Source organism: Lampris incognitus, chromosome 14, assembly GCF_029633865.1.
Source record: "Lampris incognitus isolate fLamInc1 chromosome 14, fLamInc1.hap2, whole genome shotgun sequence".
In the NCBI taxonomy this organism is placed as follows: domain Eukaryota; kingdom Metazoa; phylum Chordata; class Actinopteri; order Lampriformes; family Lampridae; genus Lampris; species Lampris incognitus.
The window spans coordinates 11966643-11994267 of NC_079224.1; the positions used below are offsets into that span (position 1 = coordinate 11966643).

The window sequence follows — 27625 nt, forward strand, 5'->3', positions numbered from 1 at the left end:
CCTCCTGTGCTGTGTGCGCCGCAGTATCATTTATGGCTGTTAGCCTAGTGCCACGAACGGCCCCGACGCGCTTTTCTCACATGACTTCTTCCCCCTATCCTTATTTGTGTCTTCCGCATTTAGACGGGGATCGGTATTTGACTTGCTTTTTGATTTTGACATTGGGCGGCTTTAGTGGACCATCTAGACAGAGCCGGTGGAGAGGATTCGCCTTTAGGGAGTGTGGAGGTATAAATACCTCTCAGGTGGATGGCTGTCATTTTTGTACCATAAGGTTTTCTTTTGCTGAGTGTGCAGGGTCTTTTTCAGCACCGCATTCGTCTGTACACTCACACAGCCACATGCGCTCCCTCCCAGGAGGTGCAGACGACAGCCACAGTCCCGCAGTCTCTAGACAGCCGGGCAGCAGTTACTCATTACCTCACTGTAGTGGCAGAGTCACAACTTAAGCCTGCCTTAACGTTCAGTCTTGAAAGGCTTTGCTTTTCTTGTGTCGGGTTTGCTCTACTGAAACCCACCACAGCCTTATTCGTTTGCCTCTCACTACGTGCCGTATCAGACAGGTGAGGTTTGCCACATGGGGTGATACGACCAGACACTTCAGACAGTCACAGAGAAGTATTTCAAAATCCATTTGCTGACTCTTCCGCGCTGACTCTGAGACTGTTCCTTGTTACTAACCTGAACAGTTGACGCAAAGTAAACCAAACCCATACAAACACCAAGGAAGTTTTTGCAATATCAAATTTTGATGGCCGAGCAGAATAAACTGCCGTTCTTGCAACCCGCTCGCCATGGGGCTGGGAGGTTCGTATCCCAGACTCGCCGTAACCGGTCACGGCCAGAGCGTCCACGGGGTCAGGCATTCATTAGGCCACCCTTACACGAGGGATAGTGGGTGTAGATCGGTGTAGTGTTTGGGGACTCGTCGTTCTCCAGTGACCCCTCTGGCCCACCCGGGCGCCTGCAGCCAAGCAACTGAAAGCATTCTCCCTACATCTCCTTCGTGGCCTGAAGGTGACGCAATCCATGCGAGGCTTCAGCGTGTAAAATAGCGAGAGCAGCCGACACGAGTTTGAAGGAAGTTGGTGTTACGGCTATCTCCTTCCTGTGGAAACGTGAGCCAGGGGACTTATTCATCAAGAGCTCCGGCCATATGCCATTGGGTTAATCGGGTGGGATAAGGGGAAAAACTAGAAATAAAATTATAAAAAAAAAATTTTTTTCACATATCGTAGAGTATTTTCCATTGCACTTGGTGTATCTGTGATTTTCTTTTTTCTTTTTCTTTTTTTGATTTCACCCCGCTCTCCGGAGCCGTCCCGGTCGCTGCTCCACACCCTCTGCCGATCCGGAGAGGGCTGCAGACTACCACATGCCTCCTCCAATACATGTGGAGTCGCCAGCCGCTTCTTTTCACCTGACAGTGAGAAGTTTCGTCAGGGGGACATAGCACGTGGGAGGATCACGCTATTCCCCCCAGTCCCCCCCCCAAACAGGCGCCCCGACCGACCAGAGGAGGCGCTAGTGCAGCAACCTGGACACATACCCACATCCGGCTTCCCTCCCGCAGACACGGCCAATTGTGTCTGTAGGGACACCCGACCAAGCCGGAGGTAATACGGGGATTCGAACAGGCGATCCCGGTGTTGGCAGGCAACGGAATAGACCGCCACGCCACCCAGATGCCCCACTGTGATTATTCCTGTATTGGGAACTTGTGTGCGAGCCAAAGCGCGTGTCTCTTTGCATCCTCTTAAAGAACTGTGACTGAGGAAAAAATACAAGGTGATGATTCAGAAACGTGTTTATTGTTGTTTTCAATCAACTTGTGTAACTGGTTATTAAAAAATGTCGAGTGACCTGTGATTCTGCTCATGAACGTTGAACTCAACCAGTCAGTGATGTTCACCACCGTTTCGCCGCTCCACCCAGTTCATCTGGGAACTTGCGTGTCGGTAGACGTGGAATTTCAGAAATTTGACAGCCGCTCTGCCGGTAATGGCAACACTTCCTGAACCCGCGGACCTGCTACGTCAACAGAGGAAAGTACGGCCCAAAAGGGGCTCGTCTGTCCCAGGTTAATACAAACAAACTGTTGTCTGTGACATTATTTCATATGACTCGATCTGTAATTTCGGTGCATTCATGGTGACTGTCCGTCCGTCTGTATCCCTGTTATAGCAGGGACATCACTCATCACCTTCTTCATATGGCCGGTAGCAGCCAGTGATGCCGCTCCCAACCCAGCTCCCCATTAGACACCAGCACCTGTAGCTCCCGCATAGGCCTGAAGGGGAAGGTTGCCAGTTCTTCCCCTGTCATCCCTCTGCATCAAGAAGAGACTCGGCCAGGCCACAGGGCTCGAGGATTTGTCTCGGCTGCTACAGTTTACTTTTTGGTGTCAAATTAAGCAACATTTACTAAATGTAGTAAGGTGCATTCGGCTATAAACAAGTTTCCCTCGATTGGCAAGTAGTTTCATAGGTGGAGTAATGATCACAGCTTGTCGAGCGGCCAGTCGTCTTACTTGACGCCTGATTGGCTTCGGCAGATGAAACCACACATGTTGTGTAAGCTGCTGTGTACAAGTTGACCGTGTTGTGATCTGCAAACACATCCATTATGTATTTTTTTGTTTTTTTTGTTTTGGATTTTCTCCCCAATTGTATCCGGCCAATTGCCCCACTCTTCCAAGCTGTCCTGGTTGCTGCTCCACCCCCTCTGCCGATCCGGGGAGGGCTGCAGACTACCACATGCCTCCTCCGATACATGTGGAGTGGCCAGCTGCTTCTTTTCACCTGACAGTGAGGAGTTTCACCAGGGGGATGTAGCACATGGGAGGATCATGCTACCCCCCCCAGTTCCCCCCTCCCTCCTGAACAGCCGCCCTGACCAACCAGAAGAGGCGCTAGTGCAGCGACCAGGACACACACCCACATCCGGCTTCCCTCCCGCAGACACGGCTAATTGTGTCTGTAGAGACACCCGACTAAGCCGGAGGTAACACGGGGATTCGAACCGGAGACCCCTGTGTTGGTAGGCAACGGATTAGACCGCTACGCTACCTGAACTCCCATCCATTATGTTTATATATGTGTATTAGTTCAATTATGGCAAAGAGGGCGCCCTTCCCAGTTTCACCCTTTCCAGTTCCAGGTCCATTTCTTCAATTTTCCCCGTTTCCAACCATCCCATCACCATGGCAGCCAGTGACGGACAGCCCGGCCATGCAATTAGTCATTAATTACAGTCTGAATAGGTCAGAGCTCTCTGGTGTTACTGGAGCTGACAGAGTTACCAGCCAGTGTACTGTGGGAATGCAGCTCAGTGAAGAAACCTTTAATTGTACGAAGGTCTGTAATTATAATCAATGTAATAAGAGAGAGTACTTACAAACAATTAGCGTGGGAGCACCAGACGATTGGGGTTTACAGCATCAGGATGACTGTAGCAGGCAATTCATTATTCAAAGAACTCTAACCTTCAAAAAGCAAAATTTGAAACAAACGCTGAAAATATCTATGAATAATAACTATTCAATATAATGACCTTTTTTTATCCTTAGGGGAAATGCTGAAAAGAATTGGATATACCAAAACAAACAAACAAACAAACAAAAACAAACGATAGTGAATTCTAAAGCTGTAACATCCTCATTAGTGAGAGTGAATAATCATTATGTTAATCATTTGCATCATTTAACAAATGTGTGTTGTGGGATATAAATATCTAACTCGATAATATTCCAAGTGTTATTGCATTGTGATAGAGCTGGCTCCTCGCACAAGATTATATAAAACTTCCTTTTTTTTGGAGGGGGGGTTTTCCCCCCCCTTTTTCTCCCCAGTTGTATCTGGCCAATTACCCCACTCTTCCGAGCCGTCCTGGTCACTGCTCCACCCCCTCTGCTGATCCGGGGAGGGCTGCAAACTACCACATGCCTCCTCTGATACATGTGGAGTCGCCAGCCGCTTCTTTTCACCTGACAGTGAGGAGTTTCTCCAGGAGGATATATCGTGTGGGAGGATCAGGCTGTTCCCCCCAGTCCCCCCCCTGAACAGGTGCCTCGACTGACCAGATGAGGTGCTAGTGCAGCGACAAGGACACATACCCACATCCACCCACAGACACGGCCAATTGTGTCTATAGGGACGCCCGACCAAGCCGGAGGTAACACCGGGGTTCGAACCGATGATCCCTGTGTTGGTAGGCAACAGAATAGATCACCGTGCCACCCAGACGCCCTTATATAAAACTTCTACAATGAAAATTACACATGGTTGTGTTTCTTGGCCTTTTCTGTTTTGGTTACATACTGCATGTAAGTTGGTATGACAGAAAACTAATGGTACATTTGTGAAATGCTAGCATTACAAGCAGTTACCAGCAGGGAATCTGAGGGTCAAAGCCACAGAGTCCAGCCAACCAATACTGTGTTACCCTATCTCTTCAATTATCACATACTGTATAATGGATAACTGCTGCAATGGTGATGGACAGACAGGCTGACGGACGAGATCAGGCAGGAGTCTCCGTGGACTATGATGTTCGCGGATGACATTGTGATCTGTAGCGAGAGTAGGGTGCAGGTGGAGGAGAGCCTGGAGAGGTGGAGGTATGCACTGGAGAGAAGAGGAATGAAAGTCAGTAGGAGCAAGATGGAATACATATGTGTGAATGAGAAGGAGGACAGAGGAAGGGTGAGGATGCAAGAAGTAGAGGTGAGGAAGGCGTAGGAGTTGAAATACTTGGGGTCGATTGTCCAAAGTAACGGGGAGTCTAGGAGAGAGGTGAAGAGGAGAGTGCAGGCAGGGTGGAGTGGGTGGAGAAGAGTGTCAGGGGTGATTCGCGACAGAAGGGTACCAGCAAGAGTTAAAGGGAAGGTTTACAAGATGGTTGTGCGACCAGCTATGTTATATGGTTTGGAGACGGTGGCACTGATGAAAAGACAGAAGGTGGAGCTGGAGGTGACAGAGTTGAAGATGGTAAGATTTTCACTGGGAGTGACGAAGAAGGACAGGATTAGGAACGAGTATATTAGAGGGCAGCTCAGGTTGGACAGTTTGGAGACAAAGCAAGAGAGGCAAGATTGAGATGGTTTGGACATGTGTGGAGGAGAGATGCTGGGTATATTGGGAGAAGGATGCTGAATATGGAGCTGCCGAGGAAGAGGAAAAGAGGTAGGCCAAAGAGGAGGTTTGTGGATGTGGTGAGGGAGGACATGCAGGTGGCTGGTGTGAGAGAGGAAGATGTAGAGGACAGGAAGAGATGGAAATGGTTGATCTGCTGTGGCGACCCCAAACGAGAGCAGCCAAAAGTAGTAGTAGTAGTAGTAGTAGCAGTAGTCGTAGTAGTAGTAGTAGTAATAGTACAATGGATAACTGCTGCTAAAGAAATAAGGCTTACTATAGTATTGTCTCTACCAACCTATTAATCTTAGAAATACAGTACTGATTCTGATTTTCGGGTGATTTGTAATTATTATATATATATTTTACCTCTCTTAGACTAGGCTTCATGTGTATAGGCCACAGAGACCGATTTGATACACAATCACATTACATGTCCTCCCCCATTCGACAAGGTTTTTTTCCCCCCCTTGAACCTCTCCTGGGAAATGCTGTCAAGTTGCTGTCGCTCTGATCCAGGCACTCCTTAACTGTCGTATGCCTGTGAATGTGGGTGGTCTCTGGAGTTGAAGCCTCCTCTACCGCTGCTCTTGTTCCAAGACAAGAGCGTCAGCAGAATGCCTACAGTGTAAAACGGAGGGAAAAGATTAAGAATGAGATGTTGTGAAGGGAACAGGAAGTTTATTATGGTGAATGCAATTCCAAGAGCTGCGGGTCCCTTCTGAGGAGGTAATTGGGCTAATGAGGGGGCTACCAAAGTGAACCACCTGTCTTCTTCTCTGAATTTTTCCTTCTATATCTGTTTTAACTCTCTCTCTCTCTCTCTCTCTCTCTCTCTCTCTCTCTCTCTCTCTCTCTCTCTCTCTCTCTCTCTCTCTCTCTCTCTCTCTCTCTCTCTCTCTCTCTCTCTCTCTGTCTCTCTCTTTCTCACCCTCTCCTTCATCCCTTACCGTGAGACCTGCTGATTCAGCATTATGCAGTGCAGTCAGGAACTGGCTGCTTACAAGTTGATATATCATGCATGCACAGTACACCCAAATGCACAAAAACACACGTACACAGACATACACACACACACACACACACACACACACACACACACACACACATACAATGTATTTTGTACGTTTGTGTGTGTGCTTTGCGGATGGTGGAGAAAACAGAAGATGACTAATCACAGGGCCAGGTTTATGGGACACTGTCGGATATGGTTCCACACTGCAACAGCTTTGAAGACGTTCAGCCTCAGGGTTGTCTCTTTGAATTATATTTTATCTTTTTATGTTATATATTTTGTCCTTTATTTAAAAGAAGAGCATAAAGAAGGACACAGAAAGTACAGGTTGAGATAGCGAGGGAACAACATGAAGTAAAGGTCCTGAACCGGATCTCAGGATGCAGCAGTCAGGTCTGAGTCCTTATGGCATGTGGTGGAGCCATCAGGACAACCCACCCTTATGGTTTGGTATGAGGGGCCGTACAAGCCATAATTCATTCTGGCCCTCTCATACACATACAATTGTTGAATATGTTGAATGTGTGAGCTAAAACATATAAATATGAGAATAAAAATGTGTGGGTGTAAGGATGAAAATGTGTATATGAAAGGAGAAAGTATGTATGTGAGAGGGCCAGACTATATTATGGCTTGTACAGCCCCTCACAGTTTGATTTTTATCTTACCAGCCACCAAAGAGCCACAAGAATATGTTTATCCGTGCTAAATTGTTACGTCTTATCCTGCGTGTCTAGAAAAACCGCTCCTTATTAGTGGCTAATCATCGTGTCATGTTGTTTTGTGGTCTTGTTTCACATTAGCGCACACTAATCCGTTCATTCAAAGGTCTCCGAGTAGACAAGTTCATTGTGAATCGTGAATTGCCCCGCGTCTTCTTTTTCCACCAACATTTGCCTAAACCTGGCCTTCTATCTTTGTTCCGAGATGTTTTCACGGACGGGCATTTTCTGAGAGCGGTGTGCCAGGCCACCGGGGTGCTAAGGGAGATTTGTTAAACATGAGTAGAAGGGAAGTGACACCCCCAGTCAAAGACCTTTTGTGCTGTTCTCTAACGCCTGTTGGGTCTCTTGAGAGCGGTCAGAGCCAGCTTAGCAAAGGGGAACTGTGCAGGAGTGACCCTCACACACACTCGCTGACACAAAAGCATGCACGCACACGCCACACACGTCAATATGCTATATTGTATGTGCGTCACTCCTTGCAGTGATATACATCCTCTCTTCGGTGCATCATTGTATGGCTCTATAGCTACCAGGGTTAACTGCTAAGAGGACTGGTGTTTTCTCAATCTACGAGTTGCTGCAGGCCCAAGTCTCTGGTGGGACTCCAAGTAGAGAGTGCTGAACAAGCAACGCTGTTGACACCTCATTCAGCAGTACTTGTTTTTTTTGCGTTAATAACCTAGCATAGGTCACAGCTTTCATAGGCGCAGGTCAGCTGTCAGGCCTACAGAGCAACAACAAGTTGTATTCTTGGGTCAGCGGTGGTAGGACAAGGTGATGTTTGGTTGACAGATGGACACTTGGAGCAGCCCTAGTATGCTCATTTTGTATCCTTATCCATTATTTTATTCTATTACTACTGAATTTTGTGGGGGTTTTTTTATTTGTTGTGCTGGTTTTTTTTTTTGTTGTCCCATTTACCTTTATCTGATAAATGTGCATTTCTGCTTCTGGTGCGGGAAGACGGTGGCGCAAACTCACGTTTGCAGTGGCCTCACCCAGTACCAGTGCGGGAAGATGGCAGCACGAACTTACGTTTGCAGCAGCCTCACCCAGTACCGTCTATGCAGTGTCTTTATCCACATCTGCATCTAAGTTTGTGTCTTCGTTTGATGGCTGGGAGAGCTGTTGCTCCGGCCTGGGTTTGAATCCAGCCTGGGCCCTTTGCTGCATGTCGTCCCCTGTCTTTGCGGTCTCTCTCTACTGTCTCTGTCAAACAAAAAGCGGGAATGCAGAAAAGAGAAAGGAAAAAGCTTGCTTCCCCCTCTGGCTGTCGATTAATATTTTTGACTTTTGAAGCTGAGAGGACTCTCTGGACAACTACTGATGTGAAGATGGCAGCACCAGAGACGTCATGGTCTGTTTGCAAGATGCTCGCATCCGTTGGGGATGGCCTGACATTGGAGTGACCTCAAGCTGCTGCAGCCAGCCTGTCTCACGTTTAATCACGTACATACGCACAGGCGTGTGATCGCAGCACGCACACACAGCCTAATCCCTCAGTAGTATGTTTTATACACATGCAGGGGCGTGGCATGTCCACACACAAACAGGCAGGCAGGCAGGCAGGCAGGCCTGAGAGCACAGACAAGTATGTGCAGTCACTTGCATGGACACAGACACGTGGCCGAATAATGAATGCACACAGACAGACACACACACACTCACGTGTGCGCTGTCTGAGGAGTGCACTTTACAGGATTATTTTAATTCAGTTAGCTTTGATTGGTTTACGGCTTTTTTGAAAAATTCCTGCCCCTGCAATTCTCAGTAGCGCCCCCCCTGGAGTCAGCATGCATTTTGCACACCTTTATCAATGGCAAATTGAATCACAGTGGTACATAGATAGTTATTATTATTCTGATTATTATTACATGGTCTGCATTTGGCCTGTGATGCATGCCACATGGAACATATTGAAACTCTGCAGTCCTACCATGGATGCTGTTTTCCAAAGATGGTTTTTCCCTACGTAACTGACACGGCAATGTAAATAGTTGCACACAGGAATGTACAAGAAGAAACTACCCACCGTGGCGTGTTCCTTAAATAACTAAATAAAAACTAAAAATTTAAATCATTTCCAAATGTTAAACTGGAGAGCTCGCCACTTGTTCACATCTATTCAAGCCAGTGTGTGTGTGTGTGTGTGTGTGCGCATGCCATATTAATTCATTTAATGAAATGGATTACAGTTCAGATTGGGTGCTCATTCATCCAGATCGCCGCTAATATAATCTGCCTCCAAACATTTCAGATCGACTTATCCCTCCGGGCTGCCGCTTGCTGGTGACTGATATTTGTTCTGGTTCGCTGGAGTCTTAGGCGTCTCTCTCGGGGTTAAGAATGGGTTTATCTGACGCCTCCATTCTAGAGGGCTGTGCCCCCCCCAAACACCCCTCCGCCAGTTGCATGATACTTCCTGTTTAATCCCATTACTGCAGCTGGACGCCACTTTCCACACTACATTACCGCGTTGGAGCGAGATCAAAAGCAGGCGGAGCCTCTGCGTGCAGATGCTGCCCAGAATGCACTGTGTTCCCGTGTTGTGTATCTTCTCTCTCCTCCCAACAAAATCCAACAAAAAGTGTTCTTTTTTTGTTGGTGTAGATTTCCATCAGTTTGCTTCTTTTGGGGGAGGATTTCCCTCCTTTTTTGCCCCAATTGTACTTGGCCAATTACCCCCACTCTCCCGAGCCGTCCCGGTCGCTGCTCCACCCCCTCTGCAGATCCGGGGAGGGCTGCAGATTACCACATGCCTCCTCCGATACACGTGGAGTCGCCAGCCGCTTCTTTTCACCTGACAGTGAGGAGTTTCGCCGGGGGGGGCGTAGCACGGGGGAGGATCCCGCTATTCCCCCCAGTTCCCCCTCCCCCCCGAACAGGTGCCCCGACTGACCAGAGGAGGTGCTAGTGCAGCGATCAGGACACATACCCGCATCCAGCTTCCCATCCGCAGACACGGCCAATTGTGTCTGTAGGGACGCCCGACCAAGCCAGAGGTAACAGGGGGATTTGAACCGGTGATCCCCGTGTTGGTAGGCGACGGAATAGACCGCTATGCTACCCAGACACCCCAGAATTTCAAAGATTTAAGGTTATCGTAGAGAAGAGTGTGTGTATGTGTGTGCGTTTGTGTGTTATTTAAACTCCACCAAGCTCAGCATAGCCACTGAATGGTGTGTATTTACTCAACTGATGAAAATGTTCCCTTGGGATCCGGATTTACACACATGGATGCCTTGACCAGTACCACACATGCTCTCTCTCACACACACACACACATCGTAATGGCAGCAGTTGACAGCTCACTAATTACAACGGGGATGCCTCTGCAGACACGGTGGTAGTGATGGTTGCATACTGCACACATGAACACACATGTACACCCACATACACAGACATACATCCTTACATGCATGCCCATACACACAAACACACGCACACTATTTTTTTTTCATCACCTGAGCGCAGTACTTCCATTTACTTCCACACATGTATGTATGCAGTCATGCATAAATGCAAGGATACACACACAAGCGCAGTTGAACACACACACACACACACACACATACATACACACACTTCCTTTTACAGTATCTAAATGCACTGCAGCCACATATCTGTTTGCACACAGTGGTGACAGGCAGGCAGGCAGGCATATAGCCAGCTGGTGCAGGAGCTGGCAGTGCTGCTGGTGTGGCTGGTTGAAGTCCCCCTGGGCAGCCTGCAGGATTAGCAGATTGTAGTTATACAGCCATTACCCTGCTGGGACTGAATGAACCAGGCGCTGCGGTTCATGACTGACAGTGTCTGTTGCTGCCCTCCTCCCGCATCTCCCTCTTGGGCCTCCTCTCCTCTCCTTCATTGTACCATACCCCCCCCTCCCTCCTCTTGTTGCGGCCTCGCACATGTCACCCGTGAAGGACATTTGAGATGTAGGGGAAGTCTAATGGTGTTTGTGTGTCTGTATGAGAGAGAGAGAGAGAGAGAGAGAGAGAGAGAAATAGTGTATGTGTGCGTCTGTTTGTCCTCTTACAGTATGAATACTTGTGTTTGCATGCTTGTGTGTATGTGTATGTTGTTTGTGTGTGTCTACACATGTGCGGTTGCTGAAAGTGAGCATGCAGACGGCAGATTGATGACGATGGCAGCAGACGACCCGAGGGCCAGCTTGCATTGATGATGACAAGGACATTTAACTGAGTTCAGCTCCAACTCCTGGCACTTTGTGTGCTCATACCGCCCCATCTGTTACAAGTAAAAATACCCACAACACACTGGTGAACCCTTACCTTCCTATATTTCAGCAATACTCGAGTAGAGAAAAGCCTTCGTCGGAGGTGTAAATTATATTTTCTTTCTTTGAATCGACATCTTAATTCCTCAGGATTGTTGTGCTGATCGCCCACACAGAGATGACCAACCATTAGGTGACATGACTCCGATGTAGAGTTCACCCAGGAGTTTAAGGTAGTCCACCCTAGATTATACGTGTAAGTATTGGCCCTATACAGTCGATGGATGGAGGGCAAATTTGACAAAATTCACAATTTTTTGCATTTGGACAAGTGGGTTAGATATTCCATAGGTCGTGTTAAAAGAAATAAATAGTGGGGGGGGCGCCCCGGTGGCTCACCTGGTAGAGCGCATACCACATAAGGCTGAGTCCTTATTGCAGCGACCTGGGTTCAAATCTGGCCTGGGCCTTTTGCTGCATGTCATTCCCTCTCTCACCCCTGTCTATCTCGACTATCGTTATCTAATAAAGGCGGAAAATTAAAAAAAAAAGAGTCTATAATAGAGTGCTTCAGAATTTTAGTGTATGTCACATTGTGTTGGTAGGTATGGTGGGGTTTTTTTTGTTTTGTTTTTTTTTTGGTTTTTTTGATTTCCCAACCCCCTTTTTTCTTCCAAAGTGTACTTCGCCAGTTACCCCACTCTCCCGAGCCATCCCGGTCACTGCTCCACCCCCTCTGCCAATCCGGGGAGGGCTGCAGACTACCACATACCTCCTCCCATACATGTGGAGTCGCCAGTCGCTTCTTTTCATCTGACAGTGAGGAGTTTCACCAGGGGGATGTAGCGCATGGGAGGATCACGCTATTCCCCCCAGTTCCCCCTCCCCCCCGAACAGGTGTCCCAATTGACCAGAGGAGGCGCTAGTGCAGCGACCAGGACACATACCCACATCCGGCTTCCCACCCGCAGACACGGCCAATTGTTTCTCTAGGGATGTCCGACAAAGCCAGAGGTAACACGGGGGTTCAAACCGGCGATCCCCGTGTTGGTAGGGAATGGAATAGACCACCACGCCACCCGGATGTCCTAGGTACAGGTATTTTAACATCTCTCTGAGGTGTACTTTTCTGCAGCAGGAGCGTTAGCGGTGTTGTTCCTTCAAATGGGGGACCTCAATTAAATCCCCCAAACTGGTTGAGGTATCCTTGAGCAAGATGCTTGCCCCAAACCCTACCTGCCCCCTGGTAGCCACCCAAGCTGTCTTACTCTGTGAGGGCTCCTAGCCTCAACCTCAGCCTCGTCCTGACCTGACCCTCCATAACCCTGGATCGGGCAAAGATCCAATAATTACATCAGGACATTTCCACAAAGAAGAAGAAGTGAAGCTGTGAGAGCTATGTGACCAGTAGGACGCCCTTCCCGACCCTCACGGTGTGTCGCTTCCTCTGCGTCCGATCTTTATGAACCTTGCTAAGCTTATTGACCAGGGCTGCTGGTGTGAGAGTGGCTTTCTTGTCAGTTTTAAATTGCCCTCTCTGTCTCGTGTCTATTAGGATTTAACAGTTCTCGCTGAAAGTTTTTGGAAATGACCGTTTTGAGAGCACTATTGACAAGATAAAACTGCCATATTGGGCGTTATATAGGATCTACCACTTCCGAGATAGTCAGCTGGGAAGGTTTTAAGCATCTCGCACCAATTCTGTTTGATTATTGGATTTTTTGATGTCTTTTGTTGAACAAACTTGACGAGTTATGGGCACATCTTATCAAGCTAGTATTCAAATCCTCTTCTTTCTTTTTTTTGGATAAACATTAATCCAGTTTTAAGGTTCACTTAATCCAGTTTTACAGCTTGTCTGTCAGAGACTATTGAATTAGTTGATAAAGTCTAATGATTACCAGTGTCCTCAATTCCCAGGCAGCTTCTTTAAGTCAAGAACAGCCGAGCTTCCGGCCGTAGCGTTATTTCCTTGTGCGGCTGTGATGTAACTTCCATATGCATTAAGCAGGGCTTCCCGGTCGTGGTGGTCTGGGATTCTGATGAGCTCTGTGGGATGCTCAAATCCTCCGTCTCCCAGGGGAGATTAGCTCTGCAGAAATTATACCGTGCCTGGGGCCGGAGATGCTAACACAAACATCAGAGCTCAGGCCAGATGAGGGGGCGGATGGGAGGGTGGGTCGGGGTGTGTGTTGAAATGATGGTCATCAGCGACGTGCTGGGTTCACTGGGAGCAGCGGTTTCGTAAAACATTGCCAAAATTGAAAATTAAATGGAATTATCCACACAGAATAATGTAATAGGATTTCTAATTTGATTTTTGGACAAGAACCAATTTTCATGAAACCTTCTATTCCTTGATATAATGACATCATGTACACAGAAATGATTTCAGAACCAGTTTAAAGTTCTGTTGCTGTCCCTGAGGTTTCTTCCCATTTTTTCTCCCTGTTAAAGGGTTTTTTAGGGAGTTGTTCCTTATCTGATGTGAGGGTCTAAGGACAGGATGTTGTGTCGCTGTAAAGCCCCCTGTGGCAAATTTGGGATTTGTGATATTGGGCTATACAAATAAAATTGACTTGACTTAAAGAAAAATTGCTTAAATCTGTGTACCCGAGTGGGTCATCACCAAGCCTGTTGGAGGTTTTCTGCTACGAGATATTTAATAATAATAATACATTTTATTTTTGTAGCGCTTTTCAAAGTACTAAAATATGATTTACATGTGTTAAAATAGACATAAAAGCAACACACCAAAACATAAAACACACAACATTAATCACACATGAAAAGCAATTCTGAAGAGGGGAGTTTTGATTAATGATGTGAGCGTAGACAGATGGGTGCAGTGTCTGATGTGTTTGGGGAGGGGGTTCCAGAGGGAGGGGGCAGCTGTTGAGAAGGCTCTGTCACACCAGGTCCGGTGGTCCTGTGTGGTGGAGACAGGAGGTTGGCATCGGAGGAGTGAAGGCCATGGGAAGCAGTATGGTAGTGGAGCAGGCAGTGAGGGGAGAGGGTGCCAGGGGCCTCATGTATCAATCGTTACTATGGGCATGTCTGTGAATGTTCTCATTCATCCGGGTCATGGTTATCCAAAGGAGTTGAATCAAGTGCAACTGGACTTGGTATATATCCGTGAAGATGTTTCGCCTCTCATCCAAGAGGCTTCCTCAGTTCGTGCCTTTCTGACTACTTACTATGGGCAAATTTGTGCGTACACACCCATGGGATTTTTTAGCCCTGAAGTTTGTCTCAGAGACCAGTGTAGAACCTGGGTAACCCCTGAATCTAGACACCGATTGGCTAACACTGATGTCACTGATGTCCTGGGTGATTGCTTGTTGCAAGAGATAAACAATAGATGTTAGGAGGAAGGAATTACAAATAACCACCATGCTTTGCTGCTGACTGTCAGACAAACTTGAGAGCTAAAAAATTCCATGGGTGTGTATGCACAAATTTGCCCATAGTAACGATTGATACATGAAGCCCCTGATTATGGACGGCTTTGTGAGTGAGGAGAAGGACTTTGAATTAGATTGGTTGTGGGACAAGGAAGTTCTGGAGGAAAGGGGTGATGTAGTCTCGGGAGTGGGGGAGCAGGCGGGCAGCAGAGTTCTGGATGAACTGGAGTTTGTTTAGGACTTTGGATGATGAACCGTAGAGAATGCTGTTGTAGTAGTCAGTTCTGGATGTGATGAAGGCATGGGTCAGGTTCCAGTGGCAGAGACAAGATTAAGTTTTCAGCAGTGATGGGCAGAAACAAGCTGTTTTTTAGGTGGCAAGAAGTAGTTCTGGTGATTGATGTGATGTTCAAAGGAGAGGTTGCTGTCGAAAATGATTTCAAGGTTGCGGATATGTGGAGAAGGAGACAGATTGGTGTGGTTGATGGTAAAGCAGAAGTTTTGAGTGGTTTGGTTAAGGGATTTGTGACCAATGATGATTATGTCAGATTTATCACAATTTAGTTTAGGCTTGCGTCCATGATTTAATTTCAGTGAGGCAGTTGGTCAGACTGGATTAAGTTGTAGTGGTGATAGATTTAGTGGAGATATAGAGTTGGACATCATCTGCGTAACTGTGGGAGTGGAGACCATGATGACATATGATGTTACCATGGGGTAGCATGTAAAGGATCAACAGGGGAGGACCAAGCACCAAACCTTTGGGGGATGCCTTGGGACAGAGGAGCAGTGACAGAGATGCAATTGTTGACGCTGATGGAACTGTTGGCTGTTTGTGAGATATGACTTTAGCCAGCAGAGGGCAGTACCGGTGATGTTGAGGGAGGATTCAAGTTGAGAGAGAAAAACGGTGTGGTTGATGGTGTCAAAAGCTGTAGTGAGGTTGAGGAGGATGAGAATGCTGAGGTGGCCAGAGTCTGCGGAGATGAGGAGGCTGTTAGTGACTTTAAGGAGGAGTGATTCTGTGCTGTGCTGTGAGTGGAAACCAGATTGAAATGGTTGGAACAGGTTGTTGGAGATGAGGTGAGCTTTGAGTTGGGAGGCGATAGCACATTCCAGTATTTTTGACAGAAAGGGGACATCACAGACAGGTAGGAAATTGCTCAGGATATCAGCGTTGAGTCCAGGTAATTTTAGGGTGGGGCTGACAGAAGCAAGTTCAAGTGTACTGGGGACTGAACCGGAGCTGAAGGAGGAGTTAATTTCCTCTGCATTGAGTGAGGAGATAGCTGGGAGAAGGTCCTTAACAAGATTGGATTGGATGGGATCCAGAACACAAGTGGAGCTTCTCATTGCTCCCATAAAGTTGGGCAGCTCCATTGGGGACACAGGAGAGACCTTTGACAGGGGCTGAGTGGTAAATGGGGGAGGTGGTCGGCAACTCGCAGTATTTACAATTGATATTTACAACTCATATAATCTTGGCATATAGATTTGTGGCATAGCAGAACATCCCCCTTAGTGCAATGGAATATTTCAGGCCCAACAGACAGAAGAACATATATTTCAATTTACATGTAATAAAAAAAATAAAAAAAATGCTTTATCACATTTGCATTCATTTGTGGGCTGTCATTCAAATGAACGCTTAACACTCTCAATAAATCAATTCATTTTGTATATATACTGTACGTATACTGGTACGCTCTGTCATGTACATCTGCATGTATGTAAGTAGCCTGCTAACATCTATTTCAGCATCTCTGATATATTCTCTGCACCATTGCACCATAACACCTCTTATTTCACCTGTATATAGTCAATCCTTGTGTATATATCTGAAGATTGTTGTGTTGTAGCGTTGTTATTCTATGTTAAGTACACGGAGAGAGCCACAAAACTGGAGTCAAATTCCATGTATGTGCAAACCTACATGGCCAGTAAACCTGATTCTGATTCATAATGCATGTCATGCAATGGACTGCAGCTGTGGTTGAGACTCAGAGCTGTGGAACAGCATGCCGTGAGAGTAGTACTGAGATAATTATGAATCAGTGAAATAAGTTTCAAGCCTTGTGGAGCATTAGAGAAGTGTCTTGAACATAGTAGGTGATCGATCTGAATGGAGGCTTGATGGGAGAGATTATCTCAGGAGGATACCAGTGTTTGAGACACAGGGTGGCAAATTAACAGCTGCCAAAGGTCCAATGCTGGTGTAGTTTGTTCTTTCAACCGTTCATGTTGGCAAGAAATCAGCCTTTGTTTGAGGGTTTCAAAGATGAATTTGACGGAAGATTTTGGGATCGAACAACCTGTTGGTTTCTTGTCACAGGAAGGAGGACAGCAGAAGAGATGAAAGCCTATTCAGCGATAAAGTCAAGCACAAACATGCATGACTTACTGAGATGTCAAGAAAATATTACTGAAGAATTGGTTTGACAGGCCGCTTTTTTCAGCGTTCCCTTGATACCAGTGACAAGCATTTATCTCACTGATCCTTAGCAAATACTGCTCAAGAAATTACCTGTTAGCATATCTGTATGCAAGTCATTGGGGGTTATTTCTTTTGATGCACCGGCGGAAGGCAGTGAAGGCGGCGGGAGGGCAGACAAACAGGTTTGAAGCTTTTCTCTGCATGTGAAAGATCAAAGAGACCTTCAAAACACAACAACGACAGAAGATTCAAGACAGCATTCGTTGTTCGTGTTGGGCATGTTAGCTTCAAATGTGCTCTGAGTGAGAGAAACTAAAATGCTTTTCAGCTTACGAGATTTCAGAGACGTGCTGAGTCGAAAAAAAGGGTTTCCTAGTCTTGAAATACAGCATAGGGTGGCACGATGGTGCAGTGGTCAGCGTGGTAGCCTCACAGCGAGAAGGTCCTGGGTTCGAGCCCCAGGGTAGTCCAACCTTGGGGGTCGTCCCGGGTCGTCCTCTGTGTGGAGTTTGCATGTTCTCCCCGTGTCTGCATGGGTTTCCTCCGGGGGGCTCCGGTTTCCTCTCCTACAGTCCAAAGACATGTAAGTCAGGTGAATCGGCCGTACTAAATTGTCCCTAGGTATGAATGTGTGTATGTTGGCCCTGTGTGATGGTCTGGCGGCCTGTCCAGAATGTCTCCCCACCTGCCACCCCAATGACTGCGGAGTTAGGCGACCCTGACAGCAGGATAAGCAGTTTGGAAAATGGATGGAAATACAGCATTCATTTACATTGGCCATCCATACCCTTGTTGGGTACAGCTAACTTGTTAGCATCGCCGTCAGTTTCTCTGTATGCTTGTTAGCATAACAGTTGTTGATTTGAGCTATTCATTGAGGATCAATTTTACGCTCTGTATACAGCAGAGATGGATAACAAAGAGTCAAACAGCTAAAGAAAAACAAAGCATCCATGTTTTTGTTGTTGTTTTGTTGTTTGTTTGTTTGTTTTTTACACTTTACCTCTGTGCAGTACAGTACCACAACATGGCTGTGTTGACAGCCATGTTTTGCTGCAGTTGCTAAGTGGGCACTCCCCGTTGTCCCAGGTCCAGAGAATGAGTCAAGGTCCATTCCCGCCCCGAGCAAAACGACTTCACCCTCACACTTTCCATCTGTCTGGCCATGAATGATTCAAACTGGCCCACCACTCCGTTTAGCTTGGCGCCAGAGCTTCTGGTGTAATGAGTTCCTTTTCCTTTTCCTTTTCAACAGACTGAACGAACACGGCTTTTTATTTTTACAAGACAGAAGCAATTCAGCATTATTATAGATATCCAACACTCGTGAACACAATTCGCTTCATGTGTATTTTTTTGTTTGTGCTCCTCCCCGTGTGTGCACTCTCGCCTCGAACTTGAAAACGTGACCTTGTGCTTTTTCTTAATGTGGGAGCTGATGTGTGGACAAACCCAAGCAGTCCCAGGCGACGGCTGGTCATCATGTTTTTTGTACTATAAAAGTACAGGCAGTGAGTTCATGGAAATTTGATTGTGTCATTTAGAGGTTTCCTAGAAAAAGCTCTTGCTCCTGGTTTTAGATGACCATCAGAACCTTTAAATAGGTAACACCGCTCCTCCCGGTGGGGGGGGGGGGTGACCCTTGAGAGCTCGCCACAGAGCATTAATAGATTGAGATCACTTTCATCTGTTTCTAGTGTTCATTCAGCCTTTCTCTCACTTTCAGCTCTTGTTGTCATCCCTCTCCCTTAAATGTTTGCCTTTCTGACCCATCTCATGTGGAGCTGCGGCTCTGCTGCAAGAAGGCGAGTGGATTTGCTGAAATGAATGATTTTATTAGTCGGTAAGACTCTTATCTGGCGTGCAGAAGGCCACATTTGATCCAGGCTTTGCATGCAATGCCCAGCATTAGCTGCTGGACGGACTTCCCTCATTGGACAGGCAGATGCTTCCCCCAGAGTGTTGTGGAAACCTTGTGTCATTGAATCTGAGCCCCCGTGAGACGTCTGTCAGCTGAGCTCTGAATTGGATCCAATGCACCCAGCCACGCTATAAAACCAAAGCCACGCCAAAAAAGCAGTCCGACTCATTTAAACATATTCTGAAGTGTCTGGTTCTGACAGCCTTGTCAGAACCAGTGATTCAAATGAAGTCAAACAGAATTAAATTCCAACTTCATTCCCTCATGTTATCATTCCAACCCTGCAAGAAGACTGTCATTCATACCAGATGTGAGCCTTTAATATGGGCTATTACGATGGCCCCGTGTCCATGAATCCAACCGGAACTATGTCACATGATCCTGCAATCTGCATTAGTGTGCGCATACTTCCTTATTAGACTTAGCTCTAACCTGATGATGCAAGGTTATGGGAAGGTTATACTCTTCCATGCCACGCCAGGTAGGCATCGGCATCATTAGTGCTCTTGTTGATGTAAATTCTGCAATTGTGTAGTGGAGGGTAAACACGCCTAAACTCAGTTTACCCACCTTTTTATTTGCAGGCTATAGTTAACCTTACTTTTTTTTAGGTCTGACATAAATCTTCATTTCATAACTTCATGATGTGCACAGAGTAAATGGTATCAAACTGATGCAAGTTATAGAGAACAATGTATTTCAGTGGGAAAATATATTAATTAATGCTTTTCTGAAAATATTGTTTATATTGTCTGGTTTTATTTCTTGTGTGAAGCACTTTGTAACATTGTTTCAGAAAAGTGCTATGTAAATAAAAGTTATTATTTTTATGATTATTTTATTATTATTATTGTTATTGGGGTGGCACAGTGGTTAGCGCAGTCACCTCACAGCAAGAAGGTCCTGGGTTCGAGCCCCGGGGTTGTCCAACCTTGGGGGTCGTCCTCTGTGTGGAGTTTGCATGTTCTCCCCGTGTCTGCGTGGGTTTCCTCCAGGTGCTCCGGTGTCCTCCCACAGTCCAAAGACATGTAGGTCAGGTGAATCGGCTGTACTAAATTGTCCCCAAGTGTGAATGGGTGGGTGTGTGTGTCGGCTCGGTGATGGACTGCCGCCCAATGACTGCTGGGATAGGCTCCAGCCTCCCTGCGACCCTGAGAGCAGGATAGGCGGTTTGGATAATGAATGGATATTATTATTATTATATTGGTAGTTGGTTATCTAATGATGATCACTGACTGAAGATCATAGTCTACCCACTGTTTTATTTACCACTACATCACCAATATGCTGGTTCCACTGCATTGGGTGTTATGGGGTGATGTCATTGTCACTGATTATTGGTTATGGCCCTTATCTCTATAACCACCAGCACTTTGTTGTGTAGGAAGATCAATTTGCTTCATAAAACTGAATAGCTCTTCATTACTGAATTCACAGCACCCTTTTTATTACCCCTGTCAGTGAGCTGTAGATATTTTAGGTCTATTGTGATTCTCCCTCGCTCTCTCAGCATTGCCCGCCAATTGTCAGTAGGATGTTTCTAGATTAATTAATTTACATTTATATTTTTGTGTATATCCTTCAGAGCCTTCCTCTGTTCTTCTTTCACAGACTGCATTGAGAAGGAGAGGAAGTCGTGAAACGTTTAAAGACAAGAAGTCTTTGAGTCAGGTAAGACATTTCTATTAAAACTCTTTACTCAGTCGTAGTTCAACAAAAGCTTGTAGGAACCTCTAACTTGCCGCTTTTCCCATTCATCTCTGTCTTGACCCTTACCTGTCATCTACGGTCTTCTTGTACTATGTTCTCCTATTTTCTCTCCTCCTTTCAACCCTTTTCTTTTCTCCTCTTCATTTCTCCTCCCATCTCTTTTTTTGTCTTCCCCCCACCAGGAAGACAGTGCAGACCTCAGGTGCCAGCTCCAGTTTGCCAAGGAGGAGTCCACCCTGATGAGAAAGAAGATGGCCAAGCTGGGCCGTGAGAAAGATGAATTGGAGCAGGAGCTGCAGAAGTACAAGTCAGTTTACGGGGACTTGGACAGTCCTTTGCCCCTGACCGAGTGCTCCGGTGGAGGCCCCCACAGCACACGGGAGGCAGAGCTGCGACTACGCCTCAAACTGGTGGAGGAGGAGGCAAACATCCTAGGCAGAAAGATTGTAGAGCTGGAGGTGGAGAACCGTAGCCTGCGGGCTGAAAACGAAGACATCAGGTGTCAGTATGAGAGGGATTGCTTTGGCCGCGAGCCCTTCTCCAGCATGCCCTCATCGCCATATGGTGGCGATGCACTTGAGTCAGCCGGTGAGCTGCGGCGCCACCTCCAATTTGTTGAGGAAGAGGCAGAGCTGTTACGGCGCTCCATTTCAGAGATCGAGGACCACAACAAGCAGCTTACCTCTGAGCTCAATCGCTTCAAGTTTGGCCCCAGCAGCAGCACCAGCTGCCCCGGATTGACAGGGGAGGAGGTGGGTGAAGGAGTGGCATTTAAGCCCGGTAATGTGGGGAGCAGTAATGGCTCGAGCAGCGGCATGATGATTGAGGAGCTGAAAGCAGCCAGGATGCAGATCAATGAGCTAAGTGGCAAGGTGATGAAGCTGCAGTATGAGAACCGCGTCCTCATGTCCAACGTTCAGCGCTGCGACCTGGCCGCCCACCTTGGCCTGCGCACTGTCAGCCCCCGAGACAGTGACGCCGACAGTGACGCAGGCCGCCGTGAAGCCACAGAAGAGGAGGAGGCAGGGCGACTCCTCCTCCTTCAGCCCAAGAGGGAGGGGCCTGTTGGGGGCGAGAGTGACTCAGAAGACCTCTTTGAGAAAACAGCGACCACCTCAGGGTTCGGAAGCATCAAACCGTCAGATGGCAGTGAGCTCAGTACCACCGAACTAGCCAATCGGAGGAGAGAAGACCGCGAGTCATTTAGTAACGTGAAACGTGAGGCGGAAAGGCTGGGGAAGACTGTTGACCGTCTGATCACAGATACCAACAGCTTGATCTTTGAGGGGAGGGTCATGGTGACTACAGGGGAAACTCTGGAGGGTGGGGCTGCCTCTGGTTCAAAGCCAGACACCCAAGTCCTAGACACCATCAACACACGAATGAAGGCTTTCCGTACAGAGCTGCACATCTTCATGGAGAAAGTCGACCGCCTGGGGGAGGGGTTTAGAGACAGGGTAGAGGATCTGTCGCCCATGCCAAACCTCACTGAGTCCAGCAGCTTCCTGTCCACGGTCACCTCCATGTCCCGTGACTCACCCATCGGCACACTGGGAAGGGATCTGGTGACGGACTTCCAGGTGGGTGTCACAGAGAGGCTTCCTGTAACCTTTTGTCAAGGCCCCATACTGTTTGTGCACTGACAGAACCTGCTACCTATACATTACCTTTCTCTTGCTGCTGTGCTCTTTTATTTTTATTATTTGGCAATGAAAAATATCAATAATGGAGGAGGCCCGCCAGTCTGTGTGGCAGTTAGCCATGACTGGATATATGTCAATATGCTTTTCATAACCGTTGCAAAAAGTTGTTCTTTTCAAAGCATGCATTGCAATATTGATTAGCATTCAACCTCGAAAGCAGCCCACTTGGTTGTTTAATACCCTGCCCTGCGAGTGAAAGGACATTAGAGAAAGGTTGAAAACATTGCACTTCATGACTTTAAAGTGTCAGTAGACTAAAAATAGTTTGTAAATTCATGTTAAGTGGGACAGGCAGCCCAGCTTTATAGTCATTAAGAAACCCATGAGGGTATTTTCTAAATGTTGAAATTCATTAGGCGTCATTTGAATGCGTCCAGGTGAGCAATCAGTAGATATACTTTTTAAAGCCACTAAACGTGTTCCTAGTTCAGCAGAGGGTCCAAATAAGCAGCCGTCATTTGAGTTGTGTCAGTGCTGCACATCTTGAGCATGCTTAAACCAGCTACACAACTTTAATACCCATAGCCATGCTCTGTCTCTTTCTCTCTCTCTTTCTCACTCTCTCTATCAGAAGAAGGTTGAAAATATAGAGAAAACTTTGAAATTCGAAATTACATTAAGCCCCCCTGTTAATGGCTAACATCAGCTTGGCAAGCAAGCATGGCTAGAAATTCAGCAGACTACCAGACCCTGCAGAGGTAGCCCAGGGTGACACAAAAGTCCCCCCCTGCCCCACCACAAGCCACCCAGCTCAGCCACACTGGCACTATACCGTTGACCCTCCTGACCCACCTCCACCTCCCATCGCTTCCTGCTGCAGTGGCATCCACATCCACCGCATCCCCATGCACACCCTCATAGCCAGCTGCCCTGCCTGCTTCCTTTTCCTTGCACACTATCTGCAGCTATGAGCCGGCCAGGGCCAAGGGATGGCGCTTCAGAGGAAAGCTTGGAAGAGACGGAGCAAATCCACAAGTTGTTGAGGCAGCTTCTTCCATTTGGCTTGACATGAATCTTGTGTGAGAGTAAAGGATAACCGCATGCCGTCAAGATGTTGCTCTTGGAAACTTGCTGCACCATACAGTACCACTAAAAGTGTGACTCATTATGAGACTTAAAAACTAGTGTAGAGATTTACTGGTTGCTCCTTGGTCTTGCCCAGGGGATGAACCATGAAAATATGTGTACCATGTAAAATAACTCCTGCTTAATGAGAGAAAAAAGCTTAAAGCAGAGAAAAGGTACTCTGCATAAGTAGCCTATGGAAGAATCTTAGCTGACTGGCATCCCGCTTTCTGTCCTTGTTCTTTTCAACTTGCCGCTTTTTACTAGTCAACTTGTCAACATATTGTGTGCTCCTTCATAAGAAATCCATTACCTCCTCGCTGCATGATCGGGCAGATAACATCTTGGGGTGTCTTTTTTTTTAATGAGTCAGACTTTTTTGGGGGGGGAGTAAATAAACAGCTCCCTATCTCCTACCCTGATGAATAGTTACAGTAGACTACCACTGTCTCCTGATTCATTCTATCTCCTTAGCTGTATGTCTTTTTTTACCTCAAGGTTAATTTATGTTTGGTACTCAACGTTCATAATAACCATCACTTGCCAAAAATGATGAAAAGGAAAAAAGTCGGGCATCCGAGTAGCATGGCAGTCTATTCCGTTGCCTACCAACACGGGGATCGCCGGTTCGAATCCCCGTGTTACCTCTGGCTTGGTCGGGCATCCCTACAGGCACAATTGGCCCTGTCTGCGGGTGGGAAGCCGGATGTCAGTATGTGTCCCGGTGGCTGCACTAGCGCCTCCTCTGGTCGGTCAGTGCACCTGTTCAGAGGGGAGGGGGGACTGGGGGGAATAGCGTGATCCTCCCATGCGCTACGTCTCCCTGGTGAAACTCCTCACTGTCAGGTGAAAAGAAGCGGCTGACGACTCTACGTGTATCGGAGGAGGCATGTGGTAGTCTGCAGCCCTCCCCGGATCGGCAGAGGGGGTGGAGCAGCGACCGGGACGGCTCGGAAGAGTGGGATAATTGGACAGACAAATTAGGAAGAAAAGGGGGGGGGGAAGTCACGTGATGTTGTACTTTGACGTGGCTCCTGTAGAAATTGTTTTTATTCTGCCCATTTGAAATACCACATTTTTTGCAGCGCTGGTTAGCATCTCAATGCCACTGAGACAACTGATCCAAACACCAAAGCGTTGACATTAATTCTCGATACCTTGGTTTCTGGCAAGAAATGGTCGCAAGTGTGAAATGCCCAAGCACAAGTCAACACTTATTCTCCCTTCCCTGTAGCATTGCCCGGTTAGCCAGGGAGGAGCTGGGTGGACGGGGAAAACTGTAGGCGACCTGCTGTACAAACAGCTGACACACTTTTCAAGCAACCACATCCACCAAGAATGGAAGAGGATGAACAAAGTTGCAGTCATAAATCTAAAAACTTTATTACTCACAGGGGAGAAATAGGGCCGTTGCAGTGGCAAAGAGGATGTAAACAAATGAAGAAATTGAAGATACGGCAGCTTTATGAGACTTTGCTCTTACAGAATTTCCGATGGTCAGCAGAATAAAAAAAGAAATGCTACAAGATATTGACCGTTAGATTGACCCCTTACAATGCAAGCAAATTAGACGTCAGGGTAGCGTATTCCGTTGCCTACCAACACGGGGATCGCCGGTTCGAATCCCCATGTTACCTCCGGCTTGGTTGGCCGTCCCTACAGGCATAATTGGCCGTGTCTGCGGGTGGGAATCCGGATGTGGGTGTGTGTCCTGGTGGCTGCACTAACGCCTCCTCTGGTCGGTCAGTGCACCTGTTCAGAGGGGAGGGGAGAACTGGGAGGAATAGCGTGATCCTCCCACGCGCTACGTCCCCCTGGCGAAACTCCTCACTGTCAGGTGAAAAGAAGTGGCTGGCGACTCCACATGTGTGGTGGTCTGCAGCCCTCCCCGGATCAGCAGAGGGGATGGAACAGCAACCGGGACAGCTCGGAAGAGTGGGGTAATTGGCCAAAACCCCCCCCCCTCAAAAAATGCAAGCAAATTAAGTTGCGTTAAGATCCAACCTTAGGGGTCCGCGGTGGTGTAGCGGTCTAAGCATCGGCTTTGTGTCGATGCAGTTGCCCACTGGGGACTGGGGTTCGCGCCCCGGTCTCGTCAGATCCGACTATGGCCGGACTCGATGAAGCAGCAATAATTGGCAAGGCTGTCTTCGGGAGGGGGGCGGAGTCGGCGTGCTGGGGCTAGCGCTACAACTTGCAGTGGTATCTCTCAGCTGTTGGTTTGGACTCATGTATCCCTCATTGCATGCGCTTCATAACCGGTGTTTTGCATTCTTTTTTCCCCTCCGACTCCCTCTCTTTGTTCCTCTTTGTGTTTCCCTCCAGATGTTTCAGCCCATGATTTTGTTCATCCTCATCCTCGTTCTCTTCTCATCTCTCTCATACGCCGTCGTCTTTAAGTTGGTCTTTCTCTTTGCGCTTTTCTTCGTACTGTAGTCCGTTCGTTTTTCTCCACGCTGTGTAGTCTCTTAGTTGGGTTTTTTTTTTTCCTCCCGCTCTCCTCTGCTTAAATTCTTTACCCATTTTTTGTTTTTGTTGTTGTTGTTTTCCTTCCCCCTCGCTTTCTATCCTCGTCCAATCCCCCACCCCGCGCCCCATCTGGCGTCTTTCTGTCTGTACGTCCATGATCCACTTCATACATCTTCTTCCCCTGCCCTCTCACCCCCACCCCGCCCTTGTACCCCTTACCTGTCGCCCCTCTGACTACCACCCCCAATCACCACCACCACCACCATCCCAAACTCCTGACCTCCACCACCACCCCAATACCTCCCCACCCCCACCCCACCTCCTTACCCCGAACCCTCACGTCACTCACAGTCCGGTCAGAGGGATGAGCTGGAGTGGCGTCTAGGACAGGAGCGAGGCGTGGAGCCCCAGAGCCAGACCCAGGGCGGGGGCCAGGCCCAGAGCAAGGGAACCACGGGACTCGCTAGGTACCACAGGCCCCTGGCTTTAAGAGCAGAGGTCAGTGCCTCCTACCTCCTCTATCTCCCTTCCAACCTGTGGGACTGAGCTGACATGTCACCGGCTCCACCAGCAGCCCTGCTACCAGGGACCACCTGTAGAGTATAAACCTTGTTCACTTGCAGAGTTACAGTATGATCCAACATGAACAGAAGAGGGAAATACATGCATTAGGTTACCTGGACTGATTTTGTTCTATTTGAGTTTTTTTTTCCTTGATGTGGCTGTTTAAAAATTATGCATCATCAAAAGAAGAACTATATAGCAAATCAGATTTTGCAAGTGAGGAAAAGCAAAAACATGCTCATTTATTTGAAATAAGTGTTGTTGCACATTAAAGTTGACCTGTTTGCATTTGGCAGCAGGGACTAAATTTAGGTAAACTTGGAGGATGTTGTTTGTTGTGCTATAAGGGCCGCAGTCCAGCGTGTCTAGTGACCCTCCAGCTGAAGTCAGGTGTCGATGCTTAACAAGACCCCCACCCCATTCACTCTCTTCTCTGTCGTTTTCTCCACCCCCACAGCCACTGATGTTTATTTCCAGTCCTTTTATTTAGCGTTTTGTTATCATTTTCAAATTTGTACCATTTGCCACTGTACATTTTTTGTGAAGTTTTTACAAGTACTCCAGAAAAATGGGAAGAAGTTTGAAGAAACCTGTTTAAGTATTTCAAATTTAGGTACGTAGCCTTCAAAACAGGGACAGAAAATGCTCACGGTGAGGTTTTGGCCATTTCTAGAACTGTAAGATATCAGAGTCAGAATCAGGTTTATCAGCCATGTAGGTTTGCACATACATGGAATCTGACTCTGGTTTCGTGGCTCTCTCAGCGTGCTTAACATAGAATAACAACACAACAAACTTCAGATACTATATACACAAGGATTGACTTATACAGGTGAAATAAGAGGTGATAAAGTGCAATGGTGCAGAAAATATATCAGAGATGCTGAAAATAGATGGGCGGCACGGTGGCTCAGTGGTTAGCGTGGTCGCCTAACAGCAGGAAGGTCCTTGGTTCAAGCCCCGGGGTAGTCCAACCTTGGGGGGGGGGGGTCGTCCTCTGTGTGGAGTTTCCATGTTCTCCCCGCGTCTGCGTGGGTTTCCTCCGGGAGCTCCGGTTTCCTCCCACAGTCCAAAGACATGTAGGTGAGGTAAATTGGCCGTACTAAAGTGTCACTAGGTGTGAATGTGTGTGTTAATGTGTCAGCCCTGTGTGATGGACTGGCAGTCTGTCCAGGGTGTCTCCCCGCCCAATGACTGCTGGGATAGGCTCCAGCATCCCCGCAACCCGTATTCAGATAAGTGG

At 47.4% G+C, this 27625-nt stretch overlaps 1 protein-coding gene across 1 annotated transcript in view; it reads left to right on the plus strand.

The window, feature by feature from the left end:
* Positions 1-27625, plus strand: part of LOC130124324 (microtubule cross-linking factor 1) — an 86057-nt gene that overhangs the window by 21396 nt on the left and 37036 nt on the right. The window contains exons 3-5 of the mRNA XM_056293783.1: positions 20483-20542; positions 20764-22161; positions 26170-26316. Of these exons, the coding sequence (XP_056149758.1) occupies positions 20483-20542; positions 20764-22161; positions 26170-26316 (1605 nt within the window). The remainder of the gene's footprint in view (positions 1-20482; positions 20543-20763; positions 22162-26169; positions 26317-27625) is intronic.